Genomic DNA, 12625 nt, shown 5'->3' on the forward strand with positions numbered 1-12625 from the left:
ATGTTGGATGACGTACAACTGACGCTGGACACAGTGCGTTCAAAACAGCTCACCTAGAGCACTTTGTGAGCTTAAAAGAGAAAGCTTTTTCTGGCCTAGAAACTGTTTAATACTTGTTGATCTTTTGTTTCGTTGAAAAAAAGCTGACTTCTTTGTTATTATCACTTTAACTAAATAAAAACTCTGCTGAACATCAACTACCTAGAGTTTGAACTTCCAGCAGTCTTTGATTTACGACTGCTGGCCTCCGGTTCCTGTACTGGGGCAGGGGTGGCTTGTTGCGGTACTGCTGACCCAACTACACCACCAGCAAGGTCATCATCATCATCAGGGTTTCCTTCATAGAAACTTCCCATTGCCAACTGCAACAAAGTTAACAATTGTAATGAAGTCATTGTTGTCACAGGTAACAAATATACTAAGGGTGTAACGATATATCAAAATTCACTGTACCAAATTTCATTAGTCTGGCAATACTCGTATCGTATCACAGGTCTGTTTCATGATACAGAAACAGTACAGCGAAAGGTAGAAACACTGAATGAAAACTTTCATACAATCAGTGTTAAAGATAGTAACTAAACAAATGTATCATTTATGACAGTTCCTTTAACTTTAAAGCAAAATTTCAAGTACTTCTCAATTGTAGGAACTTTGATTTTTTTAAATTCTGTCACATGAATGCTTACTTGTGGTACATTTTTGTACTCAATTTGTATCGCGATATGTACCGTATCATTGCACCTATATCCCGATATGTATTGTAGTATCGTGAGACTAGCATATCGTTACATCCCTATAATATACCACAATTAATTCTACAGCAACTGGCTGAATTAGGTCAGTTTTGTGTCAAGTTTGTATGTTCTAAATTTTCCTTCATGAGCTGAACAGCTACTTTATGTTTGAATCAAATCTATTTTGTAATCACAATGATTGAGTGAAAGTGTATCAAAACTTAAACCTGAAATGTTGAGTAAAGGGGGTCAGACTTCATTAAACATTGGTGCAATGATTATAATCCTTGATCATATGATGTGGGTGATGATGCGGAACAATAATTTTAAGTTCAGAGCAAACCCTTCCAGTAACAATAGAGATAACGTTAAAATGCATCAAAACTTTAACGAAGCTATCTACACAGACAAGGATGCTGACACAACAAAGGTGTGTAAGATATCTCCATGTTCCTGGAAAAGAATGAAAGAAGTTTAATGAAATTCTACCAATTGGTTAGTTTGCTATGTACAAATATGTGGATTTTTAAAGGGCAATAACTCTGAAGTTACAAAAGAGATCCTGACAAAATTGTGTGTGTATTACCACAAAAGTGACATTATGGTGATCTAAATTCAACTTATGTTTCATAGTTCTAGGTCAAATATATCACAAGTTATGAAGCAGAAATTGCCATATTTATAGTACAATATACCCTATATAGTTAACACTAGAAACTTCTAAGGGCCATAACTCTGGTGTTACTTGGGCAATCTGACTGAAACTTGACGGGCCGCATAACCTTATAGTGGTGAACATGTATATGAAGTTTTATTTAAATATTCCCAACCACTTCCAAGATATGGCTCTGGACAGCAATGCCAAAACTATGTCCCTCCGCCTTTGGCGGGGGATAAAAAAACAGCTATCAAATATATGCATGAACTTGCAGCATTTAGCATAGTTTGAAGTATTGCTTGATTGTTCACCAAACTTTATTCTGGGTGTTCATGAAGGAACAGACACATGAGAATAGATATGATTATGAATAGATCTCTCGGAGTCCCCCCAGATCTGTTTTGTTTTCAAATGTAATTTAACTATATCAATAATACTGCACTAATACACTTAGAATTAGTGATGTAATAAAGCTGTGACATCACCAATGGCGAGAAACAATCGATAATAAAAGTCAGTGGGTGACTTTCTTTGGGTACTGCGAAGTGCTCATGACATGACTTATCTCGTATTACAAAAGAACAAGCACAAGAAATTGAAAATAAATTTGCAATTCAGAAATTTCTTTTCGCCATTAAATCTTATGCTAGCAATCATGTCTGAAGGGTTGAAGTACATTGATTACGCTGATTTTAAATAGTCGTTGGTTGTGACTCTGTGGACGGACAATCAGGGGTGATAACTAGAGTCCGAATTGGTACTAATCTTCACCATACATGTTCTCTGTCCCATCAGAAATTTGGGGACTAATTTCATATAATGGGGGAGACTGTCAAAGTATCATGTTAAGTCACTGAAGAGTAGAATATGTGTCAGGCATCAGCTGGTTTGTTCAGTCAGTAATATAAGACACATTTATGTTGTAAACGCTAACACTTAGAGTCAGTGTACCCGGTTTCGCAAGCATTTCTTAAGAACACCTTCCTATTTAGCTAAAAATGATTAAATTTGAATTTACCTCTGTATGTTTTACTAAACACACTTATTTCGGTTTGAAACACGCTACTTTCACTTCCCACTACAATGACGTCAAACCTCTTAGTGTACTTGATTCGGATAACATATTTTGACCAGTTGTTGCATTTAAGTGTACCCGGTTTCGCACACCCTGCTATTTATAGAACTCAGTGAAGACAATGCAGTTACTCAACAGAAAAATATTAATTAACTTTTTAACCATTTATATAATTCAATTTAAACATGTATTTTCAAAGTGAAATTTAAAAGCAGTTATGAAAGTGAAAGCTAGGTACCAAACCCTGTTTTTACTTCTAAAAGCAGAAACGGCTAAAACAACTGAATACATGAAACAAAAATAAAACAATAGAAGCTGTTGAATCATAAAAGACCCCCACAAGTCTAATTATTCGATTAAGTTCTCTGTTTTAATAAAAACGTAAAGCAAACAATCAAGTTGAAGGCATTTTGCAGGTTGGGAGAACTTCAATAACTGTTGAAATATTTTTCATTTAGGTAAAGAAGTAGGTAAATACTTACCTGTATGATGGAATAGTGATTTTTCAATTTATTTTGCACCTTGTTGTTGTTTGCATAGTCATTATTTTCATGAAACTTAATATTTTCAGCTGACCTACTGGTCTCCATTGATACTGTTATTGTTTTCGTCTGCACTTACCAGAACGAGGCTCCAGTGGGGAAGGACCCATTGTGTCAAATAATGTTGGGAATAACCCAGTTTCGTGAAATAATAACAAAGAATTGTTGAATTAACAGCTTTTTTCTTGCAAAGTACATGAATTTACTGGGTGTGCGAAACCGCGTACAGTGCGAATCCGGGTACACTGACTCTACAGGTTTTCATACATTTATCTTGTATAGCGTAATGCAGATTTGTATATGTTGTAAACATTGTTCGAAATAAAATTATGTTTAAATTATGTTTAAACTAAATCATCCGAATTGTTTATGTCCGAATACTTTTTTCCTTTACAAATTATTACAGTACCCCACCCACTCATTCAAACAACACATGGTTGTTTGTCTGTTTTAGTCGAAATTTCTACAATAAACCATGTAACAACATTATCTGTGCATACTTCAAGGTTCCAGGCAGATGATTCTAAATAAAATCTTGCTCTATCTTGATCAACACCAGTGATCTTGATAAAATTTTCGATCATGTCTTGTTTTGCTTTGTCAGCCATGTTTGTCGCTTGCTTTCCGACACTTGCAGTATTTGTGCGGAGCGATAGCCTTTCATAGGTTACAATGTACTAATTCAGTTCCCTCGACAATTAAATCTTGAGACACCATTTTCAGTACTTTAAATAATTTGTGTGAGTGTGTGTAGATCGTTTCCGCTTTTAATGTAGCGCTGAACTCTTCTGTACTGTATCGTTGTCATCGCATGTTGCTTAGCCCGTTGTACTTTTACACTATTGCTTATAAATTCTATACATTCAAAGTCAATTTTGGTATGAGGGAAGTTGTTTTTCTAATATTAATAGAATCTCCCCGATGTTTCAATAAATGATACAAAAGCTTTTACAAACTCTTCTTTAGCAGAGTCTGATGCATCCTCAATTTCCCCCACAAGTGTTGACAGGGATACATTGCTGCAATTAAGATTAAACCTATAGAGAATGTCATCCACTGTTCTTTCGAGGATATCTCTCTGAGTACTATAGTTTGGACATCTGAAGACATAGTGTTCCACTGTTTCCGGAGTGTTACAATGGTCACACATTTTTGATGAGTTTTTGTCGATCTTTGACCAGTGATTTTTCAACCTGCTATGACCACACAACAGTTGATTTATTAAAGAGAATTTTTTTCTGTCTTCTTCACCTATGCACTTTCTAAATCCTACTCTGCTAAAAATGTCTTGAATTCTGTCTGTTTTGTCTGATAATGTGTAATTATAGTTCCATTTTTTAATCACTTTTTCTTTCATGACATTCACTGCTTCCCTTGCATCCATCATTCCAGCCTCCTCTTCTGCATCAGATATGCCCATTTGCGTTGCTGCTAATTTCGCCTGTTTATCTGCTAGCTCATTACCCATAAGGTTTTTATGTCCTGGAATCCAATGTACTTCTATTTGGTTTTCCCCCTCTTCAGTTTTAGATAAGTGTCTTTTTATGTTAGAGATAGTTTCAATTTTATTTGTTGGTACTTCCTTACAAAATACAGACAGGATAGCTGCCTGACAGTCAGTAAATATATGAATCTTTCTTTGAATAACAGTTTTCACCTCAGCTAAAATATTCCAGTGCAATTTCTAAACCAACTATTTCTCCATCGTAGTTGTTGCTGTTTTTACTAACTCCTCTATTCAGTAAAATAGGTGTTGAATAGTATCCTTCCAAATAAACTGCTGCTCCTGCTCCCGTGGGTCCAGGATTTCCTAGTGCAGAGCCATCAGTGAATGCCAGTATGGTTTTGTCATCACAAGAATCTATGACTGATCTAATATTTTCAACTTGCATTTCTTTATCATGTTAAAATTCATATGTATGTACATGTTCTCTTCTTCTAGACAATCCATAGTTTTCTCTGTTGTATTCAAATTCTTTACACATACATTTCTTTGAGTTCCAAAGACCTTCTGTAAATTTTGACCTGCCAGTCTTCATTATTTAGTGTTTTGCAGAAGTCTATGCACTGGCTATGAAAAAAATTGCCAACTCACTTTCCCTTAGTAATGGACCTTTAAAGTCACTTGTTACTCATCGATGTGGGTTCAGTCTCGACAATGATATTGTCTCCTGTGTTGTCTCCTGTGTTAAAGAGGTAAATTTGTTTGGCGTAACTATATATTTTAGACTGAACTCTCATTTTCATGTCTCGATTAAATATATAAAAAAGCATATCGGCAAGTAAATGTACTAGAACGCAGTGGGTGAAATATATGTAAATCAAGTAAACTTAATATACACTACTCTTTTATCATAAAAACAAGGATAATATCCACCAAGAAAAGCCATGTTCCAAACACCCAGCTTCCCCATACCTTAACTCAGCACGCAGACGCACACACGACCAACACACATTCACACAAAACAAACACACTAGGACAAAACGAACAAATACATTTAACCAGTTGGACATCGCCTGGGAATAGTCAGCGACAAAAAAACACCATTGGGGAAGCTTTAACCGGTTTATGATGTATCTAACCTCACTCTTACCCCTACCACGTTCCAAAGTCATAAGGTAGTTATCCCCGATAGGTGAAACCCTAACATACTCAATGGCAAAGGAAAGCATGTTATGTAAAACACAAAAATGCTCTTGTATACGTATATAAGCAATGAACGCATGTACTCAGTGCCTTGGCACTGTTGGCAGCAGACAGAGCAACAAGGGAAACATAATTAAGGGCCCGACGAAACAGGCCAGAAGACAGAAATCATAATGGCTCAGTCCCGGTAGGAACCTACCTTTTATAGAGTCCCCTACCTGTTCCGTCAGACACAATCAAAGAGGAAAGCGTAGCGTTAAACTGTAAAGGGGCTGAATACCAAGCATGCGATGTGCCTCAAAACAGTTGGGCCAGAACTTCTTTTAATTAAACGATTAATAACTTAACTAAACACAGTTGGAAAATTGCCATGACTCTAAATCTTACGAATTTTGTAAACCACATCCCCATAAAATATCGGGGTTTGATATACTTTCTTACAGAAGTGTCTTTAAATTACTGTTATATCTTAAAATCAAATCTGAATTACGATAGTAAAATTTAGCAAAGAATTTACGTTGTTTGTAATATCGGTAGCATAGCTGAAGAAGCTTATTTGTAATATATTGATATCGTTCATTGAAATCATCAACATGACTACACGCTCTTGCAAATCGAATTATTTGAGAAATATATATCCTATAAGATGTTGCCTGGAGTACATCCCCATCTAAATGGGGGTGGGGTTTATAATACTGAAATTAAATCATCCCTCTTGTCATAAATTTTGGTATGTATAGAACTATCATAAATAGAGAGATGTAAATCTAGAAATGAAGCAGTAGTATCCGAATTGTTAGTGTTATTTATCTGGAACTCCCAGGGATAAATAGTACCCACCATCTGAGCAAAAAACGGATTATCCATGTTAAGTATATCATCCAGATAGCGTGATATATTATTAAATGCATTAATATTGTCTGTCTGCGTATCTGGAGGAAGGCTCAATATAAAATCTCTTTCATAACATTACAAAAAAAACAACAAATCTTCGACAAGGGGTGCACATTTTGTTCCCATGGGAATACCAATTACCTGTCTGAAAACTGCATCCCAAAACCTGACGTAAATATTGTTCCATAAAAGGTTTTACAAACTTCGTCACAGGTCCTCATAGTATATTATTTAAAAATGCAACTAGTAAAATGCTTTATCTAAGTTGCAAGGGGGATATGTAGCAATTTACCTGGCATTAGGGCAGTAAGTTTTTCATTTATTAAATTAAGTGGTTAAGTGGTATACAAAGCCGAAAACGTATGTACTGACTGATTGAAGACATTCGTGATTCTATACTTATCCAAGATTTCGCCAGATTTTTTACCGACCAAAATAAGTGTTTACCTGAAACTGTATAATTTCATTAAACGCCTATTTTGATACAATGATATATTCAATGGCGTTGTACTTAATAATAATTATTATTATTATTATAACAATATTAATAATGACAATAACAATAACAACAGCCTTATTGTAACAAACAGTCAAGACCGCATTCCTCCCTTTGAGGTCATTTTACCCTTATTGCGAATACCAGTGCTTAAAGCATCACATGGTACGCCCAGACGAGCAGCATATAGAGGTTCACCTCCCCCCCCCCCCCCCCCCCGGTTAATGGTGCCATCATATACTATTTAAGAAAGAAATACTACACACTACCCTACCCATAGAGCCTTACCGACAAGTGCGTTTAATTAAGCAAACCTTGGAAATATGAATGTTGAAATGTAAAACCTTTTACAAAAATTTAAGAACTATCACCTGCTGTTTTCGCATAATAAACAGTTATCAAAAAATTTAACACAATGCCGCGGCGTTTCTGAAGTACAGTGTCTTAAGATTTTTTTTTTTGAATGTGCAAGTGATTTACTTTTGCGTAGTTCTAACGCCAGGCAGTTTATTCCAAAGTTTTGGACCAGTAGTACAGAAACTTCTATCATTGAATGTTTTGCACTTGTTGTATGGAACAACATAACGACATTCAGAATTTTCAGACGAGCTCAAACCTAGTCTGACTACTAGAAATATACTCTGTAAGCAATTCTGTTAAATACAGATTTCTGTGAAATGCTAGTGTGACAGCTATACATGAAAGAAAGTATCTTGAACTCAATTCTTGCTTTCACCGGCAACCAATGTAAGTCATACATTGCGAGTTTAGAACTGTCAAATTTCCTCCTGTTAAGGACAAGTTTTGCGCACATGTTTTGAATACATTGCATTTTACGCACCTCAGTTAGCTACACCATACAGTATGACATTGCAATAATCCAGATGTGAAATAATTAGAGACAAAACTAAAATTTCAGCGGCTGCTTTTGTTAAGTATTTTCGGATGTTCTTAATTCGTAGGTAATTCAACATGGCTGTACGACATTTGCGATTTACATGGTCTTTAAAGTTCAAGGTTTCGTCAAGAAATGCACCGATATATCTAATTGTGCTTTCACGTTTGACATCATCACCAGCAATGTTAATAGAATTTGTTAAACATTTGTTCAATTGAGGTCTGCTACCAAACATAATAAATTCAGTTTTGGAAGTGTTCATTTTCAGTTTGTTTCTATTCATCCAGTCATTGCTTAACACTGCGCACCTTTCAAGGACTCCAATCGCTTGTGATTCTACGGAAACAGATGTAGGATGTACCAGAGTATTCGTATACTTCATCAAAATATCTTTTCATGAAATGATAATAACTTTGTTGTGGTAAAAGAGCTTGAATTAGCGATAATACGAGCTTTTCAGAGATCAATCAAAACTAAATAAGTCCCAGAGCTTGATTTGTGATTGGAACGGACAGAGCTGTCACTTTTCCTGTTGCGCCAAGAAAACTGGACTGCTTTAACCATGTTCAACGTTTTGTCTCCGCTGTATTTATACAAAGGTGTTACATGTACTGCATGGATTTTTGTTGTTGTTATTTTGTTTCTTGTTTAGCTTCAGCTCATTATTTTGCCAATTCATATTTCTAAGTGTTTATACATTGATCTGTTCTGTTGCTATAGTCATGCTAGATGACAAATACTTGCTTAAGAATCATGTGATAGTTAAAACTTTTGCATTTTTTGCATGTTTGTGCTTATTTTTCTGTATATTACAGTACGCATTGAAATTATATAATGCTATATTTGAATATGTTATAGGTATAAACAGATCGAGGACTGATGTCTTAATTCATGGCTAGGCTACATTCTAGATGCTAATGTTTCTTGAAAACAACGACAAAAACTAATGTTGTATCATGTGGTAAATGAATGTAGGATACTATACCAAACATGTAGAATGAACGAAAGGCAGGTGTACAACTGCACATGCTGAACATCATTTCTAAAAAGATTCATTTTGACTCTCGGTCAAATACATTTCAAGATTCGTGCAACACAAATGTTTTAGAACCTCTTGCTGAGTAAAATACTAAACAAAAACAACCAAGGTGCATAACTTAATATGCTGAATAATATTACTATACGAATACATGACTGTAGGTCAAATACATTTTCAGAAAATTTTGCGACACAAACGTTTAGGCCCTCTAATATATTTTGGGACGAAATCAAGGGCCATAACTCTGCTCAGATTGAATAAAATTCCAATCAAACCCAGGGGCACGACCTCACATGCAGAATAACATTCCTAAACTAGGTCACAGACCTTATGAGATACGTGCGACATAAATATTTATGTCCTTTATCCATATTTTTGACTAAGTCAAAGTTCTAACGGAAATGTGCATGGATTTTTCATATTAGAATAGATCATTATACATGTAATTAATATCAGCCAGCGACATTGTAACAATTGTCGTTGAGATGTTCTCACAGGTTATCGTTGAGACATGATTTTCTCTGTTAGAAATTAATCCTTTTTTCAGCTTTATAACTCTCAGAATGGTACTATTTATAGGGATATACAATGAACACCAGTTCCGAAACTCTCTGTTCAGGTCAGTAACTGCTTTACCACTGGAATTGCAACTTGGCCGAATCATGTGGACCAGATAATTGTACGGAATTCCGTTAGGGCCGTCGCCTTTGAATTACGATGGTGAAAACGCGATAGTTTATCGCATTATCATCATCGTACTATCGTATTATCGCAGTTTCGATATCGTAGTATCGCGTTATCATCATCGTGTTGTCGCGTTTTCGTTATCATAGTTTCGTGATTTCGCGTTTTCATCATCGTACTACTTTAGTATCGAATATCGCGTTTGAGATCAACACATTCAAAGGCGATGGCCCTAACGGAATTCCGTATAATTGTCATCCTTACTTTTCGAAGAAGAGTCCACATGAAATTCATATCTTTTTAAGTGAAATACTAGTATTTCGTAAATCTTAAAACAGTGGTATTATTCCTTTAGACTGAAAACAGGCCAATCTTACCAGTATCTTCGAGAAGGACAAAACGTGTGACACAAGGAACTATAGTCCTGTATCACTAACTTAAGTGATTTGTCAACGTCTTGAAAGAAACGTTATTGAAGGCATTATAAAACACTTAAGCAGGTGTAAATTATTATCGAACAAACAATGGGGTTTTAGGAAAAATAGAAACACCATTTCCCAGTTATCAACTTGATTAAATGTTGGACAGAAGCTCTGTACAATGATGTACAATATATTTGGATTTTCATAATGCCTTTGATAGTGTGTCCACATCGTAGATGTTCACAAAAAAGTGAAAGATACGGAATCTTGGGAACTCTTGTTCAATCGTTGGGAAATTTTTTGACTCACGGAAACAGCGGGTTGAAGTTCTTCAGAGTGGAATGGTGCTATATCTGGTATATCACAAGACTCTATCTTAGGGCCAATACTTTTTATATTGTTCATAAATTACTTATCGGACGAGGTGGGTTCTACATGCCAGGTATTCACGGATGACAGTAAATTGTACAAATATATTGAAACAGATATAGAACAAAATGATCTGTAAGATGATATATTTAAACTCTGCCAAAGGAGCAAAGGCAGGTTGTTCAAATTTAATAATAATATAGAATATAAAGTTGAATGCTATGGGAGAAAGTCCTTTCATTATGAGTACCAAATGTATGATGAAAATTACAATTTCTTCTGAAAACTCGAAAATAACCTAGGAATATTGTTCTCAGTGACACTGTTGATAAAGCCAAAAGGTTAATCTAGATTATGGAAATTTAGTGTATTATCCCGTTACCAGGAAAAATAAGCAGACTTTCTACCTCAGATGGGTGGTCTTCTGTCCTGTGAACGACTGGAAGAAATGGATTAATTTGATGATGTGGACATGAACAAGTTTTCACTACTTTTTCTACACAAAAACATCTTCAAAGTCAAAATTCGAAGCTAGTTTAAATAATACCACGTGCAAGAGAATCACAGAGACTGCGCTCAATTTCACACAGAACAGCCCATGTATGGAATAATAATTCAGAATGTAATTTTGAAAAATGCAATTAATGCGAAAATTGTGCTTGGTTTTAAAACCAGACTAGATAATTTCTGGCCATATAAAGTTTTGACGAACCTGAGTTTACTGATTGTTGTAATACAGAACGGACCGGCGGCAATTCTTGCATGCAGAAGCTGAAGGGGAGATAAAAGTCTACACAAGGATTTCCTTAGGTAGGTAGATAGAGATTCACATGTATAATTACGCTCCTTTACCAGCGTTGAGTAACTTCACACAGATATGGAAATGTATTGTAATATTAGACCGATGCGTGGGAGAGTAATATATAATATAACCATGGAGCATAAACTTGTTTGGTAAGTCAGCATCTTTGATGTGTAAATGTAATTAGGATAGGGATTCTTTTAGTGATTTGAAGTTTCAAGTTTCAAAATACCGTTATTTTCACTTCCTTTGGTAAAACAAACGCAAAAGTGGACACAGTGAATAATTTCTCGAAAATCCACGTTAGATTAGAACTATTTAACATCAAATAAAGTCTGGATGAACCAAATGTTTATGTATACAATAACACATGTATACAATGTCCATCTGTTTATTCGCAGGAATAATCTCGGATTTAATTATATCATATTGGTCAAGAGTGAAGGTCAAGCCAAAACAAAATGGCCAAAATGGTCAGTACGAAATACATATAAAGTTGAAAGATAAGAACAGAGCACAGACTGGAATTGCTACATATACGTAATACAGATCGGTAAGTAACTGGCTATATTTCTTATAGTTATTGATAATATAACTGAAATACCTGCTTGCTATTTGTTTTGTTTTTGGTTTTGTAACATATGTATGATATCAGACTATATGATTAAAAATAGAATAAAAATATGGAACAATACCAAGCGCTAAAACTGCCCTGAACGACATGTCTGTATTTTTTCTGTATTGATGATCTTTTCAATTGCTGAAGGTAATCACTAAGAATGTACTTGTTATGTATTGCATGCTCTCATGGATTCGTTAGGATATTTCATCATGAAAAATTGCCATCTCTTAGTTCAATAAGAAAGTAGTGACGCTGAAAGTGAGGTAAATGTAACGTAGCGAGATTAGCGGCATTTACGTAAAGTTTGGTAATCTTTCCAATATCTGAGCGAATTTACATTTGTAAAGATGCACGTGCAAAGTGGGGTTTCCACAAACATTCGCGAAGAAAGCGTGGACGAATATTAATTCCCATTGTGGTTTCTTGTTCTTAGCTGGAGACATCATACTACACAAATACTTGCGGATATCCTGTCGATGTTTTATATACATATACTGACTTTTAATAGGAATACCATGAAATGCAGCCTCGGCGTTAGATGTTTTAAGAATTTTACTGGAAGGATGCTTTAATTAAACAGCTTTTAGTTCATTGATTGTGCTCGTCATTGAAACGTTGATGCACGTTATCATATACATGTACCAATAAACTTCAATTCTTCATTAATTTTGCTCGTCATTGATGTTGATGCACGTTATCATATACATGTACCAATAAATTTCAATTCTCTTGCACTCTAT

The 12625-nt window shown here is 35.2% G+C and overlaps 1 protein-coding gene across 1 annotated transcript in view; it reads right to left on the bottom strand.

Moving 5' to 3' along the window:
* The window catches only part of LOC123536312 (NSFL1 cofactor p47-like), a 30166-nt gene extending 26500 nt beyond the window's left edge, over positions 1–3666 (bottom strand). Inside the window, exons 1-2 of the mRNA XM_045319404.2 lie at positions 3513–3666; positions 202–362 (exon numbers count right to left, since the gene is read on the bottom strand). Coding sequence (XP_045175339.2) covers positions 202–362; positions 3513–3620 — 269 coding nt within the window. The 5' untranslated portion in view covers positions 3621–3666. The remainder of the gene's footprint in view (positions 1–201; positions 363–3512) is intronic.
* Positions 3667–12625: the final 8959 nt, after the last annotated feature.

This window comes from Mercenaria mercenaria, chromosome 17, assembly GCF_021730395.1.
Source record: "Mercenaria mercenaria strain notata chromosome 17, MADL_Memer_1, whole genome shotgun sequence".
NCBI classification, from domain to species: Eukaryota; Metazoa; Mollusca; class Bivalvia; order Venerida; family Veneridae; genus Mercenaria; species Mercenaria mercenaria.